Consider the following 18,473-nt stretch of genomic DNA (forward strand, 5'->3'; position numbering starts at 1 on the left):
TGATAATATAAATTATGTCTGTATATGTAAAATATGGTATCCTGGGGAAAACCCTAGGATATTCAGCTGGGCTTGTGACCCTCAAGGGGTCATTGGGTGTGCATACATGTACCTTCAGAAGGTCATCAGTGCTGGGATTCTTGGAATGTCAATGGCTATTGAAAGACATGAAGCATGTTCTGGAATGTGTGCTTTGAAACTGCAAATGGTAGCTCTAGAAGAAGTAATAACAGAAAGCTGCTGAATTCTGATCAAGGCCCAGATCAGTCAGATAGGCTGGACTAGTGGAATGATAAACTACATTATGCAGTAAAGTGCTGTGCTCAGTGGGTGAAAGCATAATTGGACTAGAGGTATCCTTGGCAAGAGAAAGATGAGCACTTCTCCTGAAATCTCTGCCTTGTTCTGAAGATTGAGCTTTTACAGCCTGATAATGTGGACAGGACACTTGGTAGTGGGTTAGGCTTACCACATGTCATTTGGCTCTTTGTTTATCATGGTTTGTAAGAGCTAATTAAGAGGGATTGACTGGATGCTCATTGTGGGAGGGAGCAATGCCTACCATTTTGAAAGAGGTAGTTCTGTGCTCCCTCCTTAAGAGGCCTTACCTGGACCCTGAGGTAGGTTAAAAAAACAGATTAGCAACTATTTTATTAGCTCATTTGACACACACTCCCTAGCCCTTAATCCATAAAAGTTTTTGTCACTCTGTTCCAAAGAGAATCAGGCACAATAGCTGCACAAGCCTAGGCTTGGCTCTTTTTGTCATACAGAGATCTGCTGATTGATGAAGCAGAGCTCCTCCTCCTCTGCAAAAGAAAAGGCCCCCAAGAAGTTTCAGTCCTAGCCTAGGAAAGGGCAGGATCTTTGAAGCTGCATAGTTGTCATCAGAAAGCTTGGTGGTCTCTGCTGGCAAAAGGAGTGGGGTGTGAAAAGCCAAACAGGCCCACTGGTGCCTTTGGTTTGATCCAGGCCGCAGAGATGGGCAGTTTGGGCATCCTCTGCCTTAGTAAGCACAATCAGATCTTGGCTGATGAGGAAGACAAGCCGCAAGCTAGCAATCTCCACCATCAAGTTAATTCTGAGTTTCCATTTGCTGCCACAAAACACAGGGTGCCCATCCACGTAAATGGGTCTCTGGTCTTCATTTGCCAGGAAAAAGTCACCATTGTTTTTCAGCTTGATGATGCCTTGCTTGTGGGATATTTTCCAGGCTGGCCCCTGCAGTGCTAGATCCACATCAATCTGATTGTCTTTGGTGGCTCTGCCAAGTTTGATCTTCCATGGCTCTGCCAAGTGTGATCCCCCAGGAGTGCCTAAGATAATGCACCACCCTTTCACGCAACACAGCCAATGTCTGGTTATCAAAATCAGGGGAAGTCATTCCTGTTATACTGTCCACCAGCACCTGCCACTTATGCAGCTCTTGCTCCAGCTGCTGGAGTTCATGCTTCTGTCTCCAGTCTGCCTTGGTCAGCTCGTGCTCCAACACCTCATCTCAGATATCATTTAGTTTGCTGTCATCTATCATGTATTTGGCATCAGAAAGTTGAGCATCTGATCCCCTTTGGGCAGTGGCTGCACTGTTCCCAAGAGGTAGTACTGCTTCATGAGTTGCCAGTGTGTCGGTAGGACCTTGGCAGTGCAGGAGGGGTAGAAAACCTCTGGGTATCCATGTTGGGTTGGCTCCACTGCTTTGCTGAAGAGCACTTTACTCTGCATAGAGACTATGGCTTTTGGATGCAACTGCTGCATGGCCTGTCAAGACAGCTTTTAAATCACAAGGTTATAGAGCAGAGCATGCCACCTCTTCTGGATCTCCTGCAGATTAAATCAGCAGTTGAACTCCCAAGTGCAAAGAGGTCAAGTCATGGTCTGAAACACAATGCTGATCAACAGCAAAACATCAGTGGGTTTCCAGCGGCCCAAATCCTTGGTGACCTTCAAAGGCTGCTTGCACTTCTTCATCATCTGCTTGGTGATGCTGGGGTTTGGAGCTGGGCTTGGAGTGACTTGTCCAGATTTGGACACCTTCTTCTTGTCACTGGAAGGAGGCTCATTGGCAGAGTAGTGCCCTGGCTCCACCCCACTGGAGTTCTTGGCCTGGCTGGATGATTTGGCAAGACTGCTCTCCACAAGTTCATCATCAAACTTCATCATCATGGCACCCAACACCTGTGAGGAGCTCATTTTTTGCCCTTCCAGAGACTTGTCTTCAGAGTGACTCATTGTGCTTGACACCATCAGTCTGGCATCCAGCATGTCATTCCCAAGTGTTTTAGGAAAGACGTGCTGGATTCTCCTTTCTCTCTCTGACCTCCATCTTGGAGATGTGAACCTGAGGTGTTTTGAGAAGTACTGCCCAGTTGGGAATATCTCTTTTGAGGCACAAGGTAATTGAGATGGTGGTGGCTGGTTAATTGCAGATGTTCATGGATGAAATAGATTATCTGAAACAATTTCAGTCTGGGCCTGGTTATGGCATCAACAAAGCCTTTTTCGTGCTGATTACCTTTACCAGCAGAGAGCAGGGGAGTGCTAGAATAAGAGCTGCAGTTAGTGCAGAACATGGCTACAAGGTTGCTCAGCAGTGTAGCTAAGTGGAATCGCTGTGCTAGTTGCTTTAACTGTTTTGTGTTGCTTTTACATGTTTTTTATGTACACTGCCTTGATATTTTGCAAGAGCGTAGTATATAAAAACTCTTCCTGAGGCCTCGAATGATCAGATTCTATTCTGATCTAGTGAGGCAGAAATATATAACATAGTGATAGTCTAATAAACATGCAAAAAACGCAAATGGTGTGTTGCTCTTGGTGGCTTGAAGATTAGTGCATGATAGAAATAAAACATTTTGAAGACATTGTAAAGTGGTTGCGGTCTGCTAGTTCACATCAAGCCTTTACTTGAAAATGAGTTTTGCTGAGTTCAATGGGACCTGCTTCCAGTTAAGTGTGTTTAGAGAGCTTCCTGGTGCTTATTTATTATTTGGATTGGTGCTCCTCATGCATGCAGGTTTCTTCTAACTTCCCCATCAAAATACCAGTACTGTACACACTCTCCCCACACCTCCATTAATCCGGATTTACCCTTTCCAGGGGAAATCCAGTAAGTGGAAAAACCCTTGCTGCCAATGTTTGTTTGCAATGCCTCAGTAACTTAGCTGCAAATTAAGCCCCTGTCTGGAAGCACTCTCTGTTACATCAAATTAAAAAGGTTGTGTGCATGTCGAAGCTATTGATAAACTTCTGCAAACTTTTAGTGAGTATCTCTGGTGTCATTAGCGGTATGCTAATTTAAAAGAAGTTAGTGTTTTAAATGTACATTTTAGATATCAAGTTATCATAGTGCAATAAAGTTTATTATTTGAATTTGTCAATCTGTAAAGCATTTAAAGCTGGATTTAGAAGAGGCAGAGGAACCAGAGACCAAATTGCAAACATGCGCTGGATTATGGAGAAAGCTAGAGAGTTCCAGAAAGACATCTACTTCTGCTTCATTGACTGTGCAAAAGCCTTTGACTGTGTCGACCACGGCAAACTATGGCAAGTTCTTAAAGAAATGGGAGTGCCAGATCACCTCATCTGTCTCCTGAGAAATCTCTATGTGGGACAAGAAGCTACAGTTAGAACTGGATATGGAACAACTGATTGGTTCAAAATTGGGAAAGGAGTACGACAAGGCTGTATTTTGTCTCCCTGCTTATTTAACTTATATGCAGAATTCATCATGCGAAAGGCTGGGCTGGATGAATCCCTAGCCGGAATTAAGATTGCCGGAAGAAATATCAACAACCTCAGATATGCAGATGACACAACCTTGATGGCAGAAAGTGAGGAGGAATTAAAGAACCTTTTAATGAGGGTGAAAGAGGAGAGCGCAAAATATGGTCTGAAGCTCAACATCAAAAAAACGAAGATCATGGCCACTGGTCCCATCACCTCCTGGCAAATAGAAGGGGAAGAAATTGAGGTAGTGAGAGATTTTACTTTCTTGGGCTCAATGATCACTGCAGATGGTGACAGCAGCCACGAAATTAAAAGACGCCTGCTTCTTGGGAGAAGGGCAATGACAGGCCTAGACAGCATCTTGAGAAGTAGAGACATCACCTTGCCAACAAAGGTTCGTATAGTTAAAGCTATGGTTTTCCCAGTAGTGATGTATGGAAGTGAGAGCTGGACCATAAAGAAGGCTGATCGCCGAAGAATTGATGCTTTTGAATTATGGTGCTGGAGGAGACTCTTGAGAGTCCCATGGACTGCAAGAAGATCAAACCTCTCCATACTGAAGGAAATCAACCCTGAGTGCTCACTGGAAGGACAGATTGTGAAGCTGAGGCTCCAGTACTTTGGCCACCTCATGAGAAGAGAAGACTCCCTGGAGAAGACCCTGATGTTGGGAAAGATGGAGGGCACAAGGAGAAGGGGACGGCAGAGGACGAGATGGTTGGATAGTGTTTTCGAGGTTACCAGCATGAGTTTGACCAAACTGCGGGAGGCAGTGGAGGACAGAGGTGCCTGGCGTTCTCTGGTCCATGGGGTCACGAAGAGTCGGACACGACTAAACGACTAAACAACAACAAAGCATTTAAACTGTTAAAAAAAATAATATCAATATACTATTGGCTACAGTTTCAGGTTAGGTTGCTTTTAGATACACAAATGGTCCAGGCACACAAAGTGCTGCCCAGCACTGCTGCCATGTTGTGTGCTTGTTTAGATGGCCGAAAGCAACCTAAAAGTTTAGCACAGATTATTAGTCCTATCATAAGTCTGTTTGGGTTGCCCTTTCTCTTTTTCCAACCTCTTTCAGGCAACCATTGTGGTCTCACAAGGTACCTTAGCAAATGCACCTACTCTTTCTTGATGGGGTGTTCTGTGGTTATGAGAGGTTCGAGATGACCAGAAATAATCTGATGTATGTTCTGCTAACCATTATAGATTATTATTTACCGTATTTTTCGTCCTATAGGGCGCTCTGGCCCATAGGACGCACCTAGTTTTTTTGGGGGGGGGAATAAATAAATAAAAAATTACCCCCCCCACCAGCCACGGGGCTGTGGCGGGGGAAGCCTGAGCTTCCCCCGACCCCAGCCCCCAGAACAGGCTGCCGCCCGCAAGCCTTGCGAGCCTGGTGGGACCTCCCGCGGGCGTGCAAGGCTTGTGGACATCTGCCTGAAGCACGGGGCGTGCTCCACAGCGCGCCCCATGCTTCGGGCTGCTGGCTGCTGTCCACAAGCCTTGCGGATAGCTTCCTGAAGCCTGGAGAGCGAGAGGGGTCAGTGCGCACTGACGCCTTTCGCTCTCCAGGCTTCAGCAAAAGCCTGCATTCGCCCCATAGGACGCACACACATTTCCCCTTCATTTTTGGAGGGGGAAAAGTGTGTCCTATAGGGCGAAAAATACCGTATATAGTGCTGGCTGCACACATAGTGCTTTACAAAGAACAGTTGCAACAAGGCATTGCCTCAGTGGATTTACAATCTGAAATCGACACAAGGAAAGCAGAGGAAGGGGAGAAATGGAGGCAATAATATGTGATTACTTCAATTTCATGTACTTTTGCTTGGTTACAAAAAGGACTTTCTGGAAAAAGAAAAGAGTTTTGTGGAGGGAGTTAAAGGAAATGCGGGAGGTGGTCACATTGAGGTATTGGATGACTGAGGGTAGTAGAGCCGGTTCACCCAAGGTCACAGAAAGGGATGTGTTGGGAAAGAAATATTTTTTTTGCAGCTACTAAAGTAAGTTGCTCATCTATGTTCTCTAATATTCTTAAATGCCAGAAAGTAGTTTGCTTCTGACCGTGTGTGTGTGTTTTGCTTCTGTTCTCAATGAGCTTTTTGTATTCCTTATAATGAACCCCCTTGTTAGACCTCATTCTTCTTTTCTTTCAGATAACATCCCAGATGAACTGAAGGACCCATTTTATATAGATCAGTATGAGGAAGAACATATTAAACCACCTGTCATCAAGCTGTTGCTGTCCAGCGAGCTCTACTGCCGTGTCTGCAGTCTCATTTTGAAAGGGGATCAGGTGGCTGCTCTGCAGGGACACCAGTCGGTCATCCAGGCTCTGTCTCGGAAAGGGATTTACGTCATGGAGAGCGATGATACACCTGTGTCTGAATTGGATCTCAGCTGTGCACCAATCAAAATGGTTAGCTTAAGAAAAGAAAGCTTAACTTTTCTTTGCCTTAGTACCCATTCTGTCCTTAAGAGTTTTTCACCTTAGCTTCCTCAGTTGTAGCCTGTTTTAATTAGCCAACTTAAAAAAAAATATCCCCTGTTTTCTTCAAATATATTTGAATGAAACATGTTCTTATTTGTTCCTTAGAGTCCTCACATGGCAATGATTGATGCCCTCATGATGGCCTACACTGTGGAAATGATCAGCATTGAGAAAGTGGTTGCAAGTGTCAAATGTTTTTCTACATTTAGTGCCTCAAAGGAATTGCCCTATGATCTGGAGGATGCAATGATATTCTGGATTAATAAGGTAAAAAACAATGGTGTAGAACAGCATCTTTAGATGTGAGTAGATTTGAACTCTATTGCATACATTTCCTGTAGGGAAATGGTATTCAGTAGTCATTGCACTATTAATAAAAGTTATCCCCCCCATCAAACAATGAGTAATCAGCATAAACATGTTTTATATTCAAGAGTCTAAATTAATAAAACAGTGCTTTTTTCTTCATTTGACCATAATGACATAAGAGCAGTCGTACTGGATAAGACCAAAGGCATCCCTAGTTAGTCCAGCTTCCTGTTTCCCACAATGGCCAACCAGAGGTCTCCAAGAAACCTACAAGGAGGGCACAAAGACAATAGTCTTCTCCCACTGTTGTTCCCTTATAACTGATTTACAGGATATCTTGGTGGTAGCACACAGCCACCATGACTAGTAGTCCAGGATAGACAAATTCATGGAGGAAAAGTCTTCTCTTGGTTGAAAGCTTTCTAAACTGGTGTCTGTCATCACATCTTGTGGCAGAAAATTCAGCAGTTTAGATACGTACCGAGTGAAGTATTTCCTTCTATTGTTCTTGACTTTCCCATGTTCTAGTATTGTGAGTGGGGGAAGCACCTCTACCCACTCATATCCACTCAGTCTTTATGGTTTAATATAGTGAAAGGATCTGCTTGCTACCAATGATTTTGGGGACCTTTAATAAAATTATCCAATGTGGGAGGCTTTATTTATGAGGATCCAATAAAAGTTACTCATTGTTCAGACACAGGTTAGCTCACACAGCTACTCTGCTTTATTGTGCCAACCCAGTGTGAAAATCCACTTCTCAAAATTAATTTTAAAACTGTTATTTTTGAAAATGATTATATATGAAACCAGAGATCAGCCTTAATTTTTAAAATAGGTTGGAAGTCAAACATGTGAAGTAAATTGGTTGGGGTCTTTATTTAAGTCTAAACATAGCTTTTGTGTAGAGGACTTTTTCACACTAAAGGTGCCTCACTTTAGCTGGATTGTGCCCAATTTGCACTGATAGTGTAGAAATCAAGATGTGGAGGATGTGTGCATTGAGGTTGAGAACTTTAAAAGGATATTAATCTTATCCTTCATGATAGCCATGTACTACCTCCAGTGTCCAGGCAGTAGGCTTCTGCATGCCAGTTGCTGGGAATTGCTGTTGTGCTCAGGTCCTTGCAGCTGCCAGTAGGCATCTCCCTGGCCCCTGTGAGAACAGAATGCTGGAATAGATGGACCTTTGATCTATGCTAGTGCAGGGTTCTTAAATTCTTAGACTGTTGGATGTGAGTCATTTGCAGTGCCATGTCTTTGGAGAATAGCTGGTTGGGAGAGGGGAGAGTCTAGAAAAAAATAGGAAGACATTGAAAAATGAAACAAGCACAGTGTGGGAGAGAACTGACTGGACAAATCCCTGAAGCTGGAATTCCTGATACCTGCCTTAACTTGGGTGTCTGTAATATGTACTAGAAAGCAGAAATGTTTTCTACTGTTTGTTAGCACCTAGAGCCTTAAGATAATGCAAGGAAAAACTGAGTGCAGTACCATTTTGATCATCAGCATGTGAAATACTTTTATGGGTGGCCTCTGTTCCCCCTCTGGTTTGAGTTCAGAAGCATGGAAGACTGATAAGGCAAATGGCAGTTGAACTGAAGCAGTACAAATATTTTTTGGGAAAGGTATGTAATTGTCATTATCTTTTCCCCTATTTTTAGGTGAACCTGAAAATGAGAGAGATAACAGAAAAAGAGGTCAAACTAAAACAGCATTTACTGGAAAGCCCAGGTCACCAAAAGGTAAAAGACACTTTAGATGAATCATGGATTTTAGTTTATTCACATGTATATTACTTGGAAGTAGATTGTATTACTTTTCAGCTGCCAAGTAAGCCATTGTAGGATGGCTTACCAAGTAAGCGGTTGTAAGCTGTCTTGCACTTCATTTACATAGAATTCTGTACTGTGTGTAATGCTTCTGGTTTCCTTTCCCTGCATTCTTTGTGATAACTGCAGGTCAATTTGTGTATTGAGCTTCCAAATGCTTGTGCTTTTCCCATGTGTGCCCAGATGTTCCTTGATTTCAAAGTCAATGAGGAAGCCTGTGCATTTGGAGGCTGCTCTGGTATTTTGGATTAGAATAGTTGTCTGTATCCTGCATTTTACTCATCTCTTAAAATGTCAATGCTATATTTTCATAATATTTATAATGTAACATATTACTTTCAGCATTTATTGTGAAGTTATTCAGGATCATATTTGCTGTACACATTGATTTGAAGAAATTCAGGAACCCTTTCAAGTACTAATAAAGCATGTGCTAAGTAGTCAAAAGAATTATCAGTGTTACATGTGCAACTCTTCCCCTCTTTTCTCCCTTTAATTATTTCAATGCACTAAAAATTGTTAATAAATGCTACACTTTCATTACTGGGGAGTGGAAGTTTTTCCTCAAATATAAATAACTTCAAAGTTGGTCTGATTTGTTGTGAATGTTTTGGCCAAACTGCACTGAGCTAAGTAGCACTAAATACTGCTGTAATGATGTTAACTGGTGCTGAGCAAAAAACTCTTTCAGTATCCTTTTTTGCAGAAGGAAGCATTTAAATAACTGCCTATGAGACTTCTTAATTCGATGCTAGCATTTCCTTCTGAGGATACTGTTGGCTCAAGTATTTGCCTACTACTATTTCAAGAACCTACCATGATATGAAAGTGTCTGTGGATTGGGTGCATTTAAGTATTGCTTGTAACTTGCTCTGCTGATGTTCCTCTCCTGTTCCCACATTCCCTTCCCTGCTTCCTGAGCAGTCTCCTTCCAAATGGTATTGGAAATTAGTACCTGTAAGTGAATTAATTCTATGTGACAGTTGTCATCTGCAAAACCATGGCTTTTAGTAATTCTTTTATTGGTGTTCGCTTCCATTTAAAATGCTGCTTTCACAACTTACAATATACTCTCTGCTTAAGGATTTTTTTATATTAAAAAAATGTAGATTCCATTACATGAGCCAACATACTGTATGTACAGCATACTCATCACTATACAGCATTAAAGAATTTTGGGGATTCAAAATCTTAATTTGGAGAAGCAAGGAAATCAGTCAAACATTAGGAACAATCTACTGATTGTGTGTTACTGTTCTCCTGTTCAGAAAATTCCTTTTACGCAGTGCTAAGGTGAAGCTGGTCAGTTTAAAGTAATTTGGTGCTTGTATGTCTTAGAAAATGGGTTGTGAGCAGTGCTTTTTTTCTCAAAAAAATGTTTAGGAGTACTCTCATTTTCCTACTCATATTGAAATACTGCCGCTCAATGAGGTCAAACTTAGATTCACAAAATGTTTAGGGGTATGCATACCCCTGTGTCCCTCCCCCAGAAAAAAGCACTGGTTGTGAGGATTGACTTCCACATTTGAGCTTTAGGCAGGGTGCTGTTAAAATGTTTCCTATACAATGCAAATTTTATTTCTTGTGCTCATGCACATCATGGCCACTTGATTCCATTACTATTAATATTCTGTCTCAAAGGTATAGATGCTTAGTACTTTAACAAAACAAAACAAAATCTTCCGTACAGTGGTGCCTCGCAAGACAAAATTAATTCGTTCTGCGAGTTTCTTCGTCTTGCGGATTTTTCGTCTTGCGAAGCACGGATGCACCCTGGTATTAACAGTTTTAAGAAAATGGAAACAAACTTGCAAGACGTTTCGTCTTGTGAAGCAAGCCCATAGGGAAAATCGTCTTGCGAAGCAACTCAAAAAACGAAAAAGCCTTTCGTCTTGCGCGTTTTTCGTCTTGCAAGGCATTCATCTTGCGAGGTATCACTGTATTTTCTGTTCTGCATTCCTATGGATATGATGGATTCTTATTTTGGTTCTAGAGGCATGTAACTTGATTCATTTGTTGTTCTGATTATGTAATTAATCAGCTAAGGGAAGGCTCTGGATTTGCGCCTGCAGTTGGCTTTAAATGCTCAGGAGAGTCTGGTTGTGGGCAGTGTTGGTGATGGAATATTAAGCTATATCAAGTATTGCTTTGCCCTTTTCTGACAGTATCATTGAAATAGTAATTCGGGGGGAAAGCTGTTAAAAGGGTCTTACATTCTGTAAATTCTTTTTGTGAACCACATTGAGGGTTTTTTTGTTTTAAGCTATATAAATTTTTTCTGAAATAAATGAATAACTATTGCTGCAGTCCTGAAACCATATGGATATTATTGATTTTATGCTAACCAGTTCAAAGCTGGTAGCCTAATGCCCTTGATCGTATTCAAGTTGCACTGGCATGCTCTTGCGATACTAGCATAACATTCCTTGCTGTCATCATTGTGCCAGAGCTCCTGGTGCATGGACAGCAGATACCATCCTAAGCATTTATTGGATACCGCAGAAAGTCTTTAAGTGAGAGCAAATGTCCCTAGCTTGTAATAGTTTCTAAAATTGTGTAGGATTTAGCTTCCAGAATGAAGGCAATGCTAGATATCACTCAAAACCAAGGCTTTCAATTTAGTAACACTTAGTTTGCTTTGAAGTCATCCTTCTGGTATTGCTTAGGCAGTGGGGAGATGAAGGTGGGAAGTATGCTTTAAACTAACCAGATCACCTTACTATGTAAAGTAATCTGCTTGATTTGAATAATCATATTCACTACTTAATGGGTGTCAACTAGCTTGAATTTATTATATGATTCTGATTACCATCTTGTATCTTGCTATTTTTTGCGTAAGCCTGATCTGATGCATGCCCTATCGCACTGCATGCTGGAACCAGTGGAATATGCTCGTGTGGTACAGTATGATTCACATTGCATTACATATTTATGGAGAGCTTCAGGCTGGGGGAAAAGCAACTTGCATCTTGTATTTATAAATCTCTTTTAATTCAACACATCTTATATGGCCCTTGCTCATTTTGTATGATATACCTTTCTTTTGCATCTTTTTTGTATAATACTAATATTGATATTTGACAAAGCTTTGATTATCCTGCTGGGAAAACTTTAAATTAAACTGAACTGAATAATTCAAAACTAATTTTGTTGCATTGCTTTTTCCCTGTCTTTGGAACTTGTAACCAAGTAATACTTGTTTGCAGAAATAATTTCTCAGCCTATGCTTTCCTCAAATATATACACGTTTCATACATAGATATGGCCTTAAGTAGCTAGCTAGCAATATTGTGTATTGTGTAATATAGTTTAGATAAAAATAATGAAATATTTTTACTATACTGTAGTGGTATAGAACTTAAAGGTATTTAGTCAAATACTATTATTGTGTGATTTATTAGCTTAATACAGTCTCCATGCAATCTATTGAATATTAGGATTATAGCACAATAAGTGAAAATGCTTTCTGTTAGACTGGTAACAACTTCAGTTGCATCTGTTTTTATGCTATATTATGCAGTAGCCTTGGGCTTTAGTTAATATATTGAAATCCCTGCTACTGAAGTGGGAACTTACTGAGGTGCTGCTTTGCTTATTAAACTTGCAAGTAATTTTACTCGCTAGCAGAGTACTCTTGATACACTGTCAAAGACTATTGTGTGCTAAAGCAATTATTGATTTGGAGCACAGAAGAACCAAAGAACAGATGATATCTGTTTATGCCAACAACTCATTACATAAAATTAGTGCATGCCGGTAGTGGAATGGAGTCTGACAAGAAGAGCCTTGTAATACAAGTACCAATTGTTTTTCAGGGTGCCTGTTGGATTTATTTCTAATTCAGCTTACAAAACTTTGGGTCTACCAGACTTAATCTTTGCTTCACTGTTTCTCTAGCATTGGTGGGTTGGTATCACTATTTCAAATTAGGTACAGTTTAACCAACTAAAAATGCCTCAAGGAATTGAGTTTGTAGTTTTGTAGACTATTTATTATGGTCAGCCAACCATTGCAATAGAATATCAGATCACAAGATCAGTGATGAATTATGAGAAGTATCAAGCTGAGGAATGGCAATCGTAACATCACTGCTTCATACTGTAATTATGACAAGACAAGTAGCTTTGCTACAGTGACAAATTCTGCCTTCCTCTATTAGGTACGTTATCGCCGAGATCACCTTTCAAATAGGCAGTTACCATTTTTCCCATTGCTTGAAGATTTGATGAAGGACTGCAGTGATGGGGCTGCTTTATTGGCTGTGATACATTATTATTGTCCTGAACATATGAAGCTAGATGGTACGTGGATAAGAAATTCTAAGTGACCTAGTTTTAAATAATGTCTGAGTAGAATGTTACGGATTTACCAAAATAGCTTTATACAAATCTAATTGCGGTATTCATTATAATCTAATTTAAATGATCCAATAACTTTTAGTCCTACTGTTTGCAGTGGGAGCACATTTTGAAAAATATATCTGAAACTAACGACAAAAATCCTTCACTTTGGTTGGCTCAAACCCCTGGTCAACTGTCCTTTTTGCTAATTATGTGTATCTATGATGGCATGTAAACAAGGATGGCAATGCTGCTGCTGCTTCTCAAACAAGGTTGTTGCTTCCAAGTTACCACCTTTGGGGAGTTGTGATGTGTATTCTAGGCTTGTTCTCCATGCAATACTGATCTATATCAACCCAAGAGATAGATGCAAAGCGATTAGTGAAGTGGCATTCATTAGGAAGAGCCCAGGTTGAATATGTATAATGTATGGTGAATCACATTTCTTACATCTAAGTATGGGCACGTTGTATCCAGAAACTACCACCCTTATACATGTTCTAACTTATCACTTTCCCCTCTCTCATGCCCATGATACTCATTTTATCTTTCCTGGCTGAGAATATCTCCGTGCTGATACAAACTGGCCTCAGTATCCCTAGTGCAGCCTTTGCTAACCCAGTGTCCTCCATGCTGGCTAGGGCTTATAGAAGTTTTAGTACAGAACATCTGCAGGGCACCAGGTTGGCAAAGGCTGCCCCTAGTGTGCTGTTGGGACTTGGAGCTGCACAGTTCCTGTGCTGTCTTTGAATACCACTCCTGTAGTTTGACTTATAGGCTGAAGCAAAGCACTGTTGGGAAAAGTGTTGACTGTTTTTTCCTACATGATAATTGCATGAGCTGAGGGTTAATCCATTGGGCTTCCTTCTGACACTGATCCTTGATGCTTTTATCATTGGTTAGAGATCTGCCTAAAAGAGGTAACATCGATTGCTGACAGTATCTATAACATCCAGCTGCTTCGGGAATTCTCAAATGAATATCTTAGCAAATGTTTTTACCTCACATTGGAGGACATGCTGTATGCGCCTTTGGTCCTAAAGGTAAGGCATGGAGGGATTCACCCAAATTTTAAAAGACACGTAGATAGTTTATTAATGTTAAAATCCTTTTTCTAGCCCAACATGATGGTCTTCATTGCTGAATTATTCTGGTGGTTTGAGAATGTTAAGCCAGACTTCGTGCAGCCCAGGGACCTCCAAGAAGTAAAAGATGGTGAGATATTTTGAACTTCTGTAGCAATAATAATAGTAGTAATAGTAGTAGTAGTAGTAGTAGTAGTAGTAGTAGTAACAACAACAACAACAACAAAATTTTATTTGTATCCTGCCCTCCCCGGCCAAAGCCGGGCTCAGAGCAGCTAACAACAGGTAAAAATAGCACAGTGTACATAAAATCGCACAGTCAATTAATTAAAATACATTCTAGAATCAAATCAGAATCAAATTAATAGCAACCATCGGGTTAGAGTTCTATGCAGATTACAGAAGACAATTTCCCTGATGTGGCTAGAACGTTTTATATCAAAGCCTGTGTGGTATTCCTTTGCGTCTCCAGGCTTGATTATCAGAAGCTTAGGTCTTCTAGTGGATGCACAGAGAGTTGCTAGATGAGTGTCTTTTTTATCCTTCCAGACTAGAGCTTAGTTCTTTTTTAAAGTCTAGGCAAAATACGAGCCTACCCTACCTAGTATGCAGAGAGTCCAGCTTGTTAAGTGTTCCTACACTTGGTCCAGTACTTGATGGCAGTGGGTATCTGGAAACTCTTGGCACTTGATTAAAATATATTGAAGTCTGATGCAGGAAATTCGAAGTGGCATTGTCCTGCCCATAAATTGACATGGGGCACCATTCATTAAGAGACAGCCCTATGCAGGTCCTGTGGAAATGGATGGAAATTGCACAAGAACATTTTATTTTGTTGACTGGCATTGTGCTCCATGGGCTGGATTTATGTCACTTCCTGCACTCCTTAATCGTTCTATTCTGTAGTCTACAATAGCCCCCAAAATTGGCTCCTTATCCTTGTCTCATGGAAGCACTCTATTTTTATGGTCCTTTCCCACCCTTCATTTGTTATACCCATCGCTCATCTCCTATCCTTTTGCAATCACTGGCTGCCTCCACTTCTGGACTGCCACTATGCTTTGGGAATGTTAAAACAGTTGACTTTATATATATATATATAAAGTGCAGGTAAATTTGTTAAAAAGTTTCAGAATCCTTATTAATGGGCATTCTGCTGTTCAAAACATATCTGTTTACTGTGAATTTTATATATGCTTATCTGAGTTTATTGGATTATGATACTGATGATTTGCAATGGCAAGAAATTTCATAGAATCTTACTTTGAGAGTGCCCGTTAGGGCTCTTGATTGGTGGTAGCTCATTTCTAAGGCAACACTAACACTGTAAATGAATGTGCAGCAAAAACAATGTTGCAGCAGAAGAGTAGCCGCCTGCCTGTTCCTATTTCCAACGCAACGAAACGCAGTTTCATGGTGAATCCAGCTGCTTCCAGTTCACCTGATGTACAACTCCCAGTTCAGCTCCCTTTGGAGTCTTGCAACAGGTATTCCCTGCATCCTGAAGAATTTGAGTATCTGTAAGTCTGTCTTTCTATCTCTACATTCAGTCTTGCTTTCCTTACCAGTTTGGGAGCTGCAGCCTATTACTAGTGTTACCTTTAATTGTGTCCAGCAAACTAATTCTCTCCTTCTTCCAACAATTCAAATTAGGCAGCTGTGTGGACTTTGCTCCACAGGTTATATTATTTGGTTTGGGTGAGGTACACAGGCTTACTGAAGGATCCTTATATTTTGGAAATGAAAACATACTATGAGGCCTCCGTTGTCTTTCAGTTTGGTCTGTAGACTTTTGGGATACTGAAGGCAGCAACATTTTCTTTGTTCTGCATTAGGTTCCTCCCACTTGCATGAATAAACTTGGTGAGAAAGTGCTTGAAAGCCACTGATACACGATACATTGCTTGTGATGGAAAATGTAACTCAGTTCTGGTTGGATGGCCGAATCTTGATTGTGCTGCTTATAAACCCAAGTCTCTTCTGTGGCTGAGAGTCTCCTGGCTCTTTTAGTCCCCTGCTGTGAGAAGCTATGGTGGTCAGAGTCAATCTCTTTCCCTCCTGTGCATTGGTGCTTCAGCCCCCTTCTCTCCTTCCCCTCCAAAGCTCTGTATAAGATTAAAGAGGGGCAACTGTTGCAGCCTCCCAGTGCAGCATCTTTAATATGGTTCTTAAGAGCATGCGTGTCTGAAGAAGCAACTCTAGTTGAGTTTTAGGCAGAGTCTTAAGAGATACACATTTGGTAAAAATAATAATGAATGTATTTAAGAGCAAGAAATGTAAGAAATAAGGAAGTACAATTCTCAGTCTGTTCAGGCACTGGTTGTGGTGGGAACCTTTTGCAAAAATCTGTAAGCTAATCGCACATCCAGTATGAAAAAGATACCATTTTCTGCGACTGAGTCTGTTCTGTCATTTTTAGGCTTCTTTCTAGCTTTCATGGGGTCCTTTTAACCATCCATGTAAACGGAAAGCTTCTTAATGTAAATTTCAAATGTCTCCTACATTAACTATTAGTTATTCAGTAACACGTTATGTACAGTAAGACAGCTTTAAAATTTCAGTAACTTGAATCTTCCTAGTCGGGATGTAATTAAGTTCTGTAAAGGGCTCGAGACTTAAGTCTCATTATTCACCCTTCTCTTTACTCCTTCCTTCCTTCTTTTCCTTCTGTTTTTTCTCTCTCTTTTAAATATGGTTTCCTTTTAAGAATGTAGTTCATTGGCTTAAGCATAGCCTCTTAATTTCAGATAGCTGGTACAATTTTGTGTTGTGAGTCACTCTTGTTGACTGGCTTAATTTTTTTACTTTGTTTTGGCATTTGTGGGCGGGGGGGGGATGATGGGTGTTGTGTAGTAATGTGTGTTTTTCCTATTGTTTTGTTTTTTCTCTTGCAAAAAACCCTCATTAATTGTGTGTGTGTGTGTGTGTATGTGTTTTAACAATAGCGGAAAAGGAAACCCTGCCTTCAGCCCATCCCATCCATTGCTGCCTTTGAGACAAAAACAACAGAAGTCCCTGCAGGGGGAGGACAGTTCAGGTAGGCACCTATTTCTCTTGTGAACATAGGAGCCAACTCCTAGGGGCTGAGGGGGCTTTGGCCCCCCCATAGTTGATGGGCATTTCTATTCAAATGGTGTACTTGCACCACAACATGTGATCAGTTATGCAAGGTGGGGCTTACCTGGACCCCCCAATAATTTATTCAAGCTGGCACCCCTGCTTGTGAACAACTTGATGCAAACGTAATAGCCACAGCACAGAACACAGTTTTGGGTATTTGGTCCCTCTGAAGTTGACAATAGAAAGCTCCTATTACTGAAAGATCAGGGTTAGGATTAAGAACACACTGCAACGGAGTTTGCCCCACCAGGTCTCTTGAGTCTCTGGAACTGCAGCTGGGACAGGCAATAGTGTGGCTAGTTTAATCTCACTTGTGAGAAAGGAAAGAGGTGGGGATAGTAGTGGGCCCTGACTTGCGTTTCCTTTCCTTCCCCTCCCACCCGTGTGATTCAATCATTGAGAACTCTATTCCTTCTCCCAAGCCAGACAGGGTATCTTGTGGTTACAACAAACTTTTGAAGCTGTTGCTCTAGATTGTTGGATGTTGCTGTGAGTATTTTGGTAGGGGAAGGATGAGCAGTTTTGGTTAATCTGAGCACCATTTGCAGAGAAAATAACTTTGATAGTGAATGCCTTTTGTGGTGTTGCTTGGGCTGATGTGGAACAATCTTCTGACCTTCACAGTTCTACTCATACTATGCATATGTATAAGGTAGAGAAACTCTGGCTGCAGCTGTACTTGGCCATTTTATATCAAGAATTCCCCCTACCAACTACTACTGAGGCTTCAGTCCTAAGCATGGTTATTTGGAATTGAGTTCCACTTAGATTAATGAGTTTTCAATGCCAATCAGCAACTCACGATATCTAGGCTTAAAAACATGTGTACTTGTCATAATAGTGCAACAATTTTGAGCTATGCTATATATGACAGCAGTTTTACACTGCCCTCTAATGGTGAAATCTTGTTAAGAGGACATTCTGTAATAATAATGTAAAAGTGTAAAATAATTAAAATCAAGAGTGTTTGAAAAGTTGTCCAACATCCTTTATATATATCTATATATATATTTGTAGATCAACGGCATCGTTCTAATTCATTGACAAAAGTAGATGGGCAGCCACGGGAGTCAATCCTTGCATGGCCAGAGAAGAAGCAAAGGTAATATATACTGGATGATATTTTATGGGAAAGGCACCTTAATATCTTTGCATGCTATTGACATGTGGTTTGACTTTACTGGTAAAAATGTTGATAGTAGTGTTCATGCAGATAGCGTAGTATTATGGCCTGATAAAAATGCAGCAATCTACTGTTGATCCAGTGGTTAGATGTTGAACCTGGTCATGAAAGAGTTTTGTGCCTTGGTTTCTGTGATGGGGAAGTGCATAGCATCTTCTTTCCAGTCTGTAAAATGGAAATAATAATGTCCTGCCTCAAATAATGGTGGATTCTATCTATTTGAATACCAATGTGTAAAGAAGTTCTTTGGATATTAGCATATTATGATAATGAATGTCTTTAGAATTAGTCAGCTCTGATTCTTTTCCTTGAATTTCTGCTTCTTATGAAGGCCAGAATTCAATGAATTATACAAATTCATGTGAATTCCATAGCTAG

The 18,473-nt window shown here is 40.8% G+C and overlaps 1 protein-coding gene and 1 pseudogene across 8 annotated transcripts in view; one reads left to right on the forward strand and one right to left on the reverse strand.

Annotated features, from left to right (window-relative positions):
- Nucleotides 1–18,473, forward strand: part of CAMSAP1 (calmodulin regulated spectrin associated protein 1) — a 44,410-nt gene that overhangs the window by 13,891 nt on the left and 12,046 nt on the right. For 4 of the 7 annotated variants that reach the window (XM_081896279.1, XM_081896281.1, XM_081896278.1 and 1 more), the window contains exons 3-12: nt 5,892–6,154; nt 6,332–6,493; nt 8,200–8,280; nt 9,292–9,324; nt 12,527–12,668; nt 13,611–13,750; nt 13,826–13,922; nt 15,135–15,312; nt 16,738–16,829; nt 17,930–18,014. In XM_081896279.1, the coding sequence (XP_081752405.1) occupies nt 5,892–6,154; nt 6,332–6,493; nt 8,200–8,280; nt 9,292–9,324; nt 12,527–12,668; nt 13,611–13,750; nt 13,826–13,922; nt 15,135–15,312; nt 16,738–16,829; nt 17,930–18,014 (1,273 nt within the window). The remainder of the gene's footprint in view (nt 1–5,891; nt 6,155–6,331; nt 6,494–8,199; nt 8,281–9,291; nt 9,325–12,526; nt 12,669–13,610; nt 13,751–13,825; nt 13,923–15,134; nt 15,313–16,737; nt 16,830–17,929; nt 18,015–18,473) is intronic. The other 3 variants (XM_081896282.1, XM_081896283.1, XM_081896284.1) reach the window with 3 other exon arrangements.
- LOC309362353 (microspherule protein 1 pseudogene) lies at nt 844–2,376 on the reverse strand (annotated as a pseudogene). Its single transcript has one exon. The product of its transcript is annotated as a microspherule protein 1 pseudogene (transcript).

Source organism: Podarcis melisellensis, assembly GCF_964234715.1.
Source record: "Podarcis melisellensis genome assembly, chromosome: Z".
Taxonomy (NCBI): Eukaryota; Metazoa; Chordata; class Lepidosauria; order Squamata; family Lacertidae; genus Podarcis; species Podarcis melisellensis.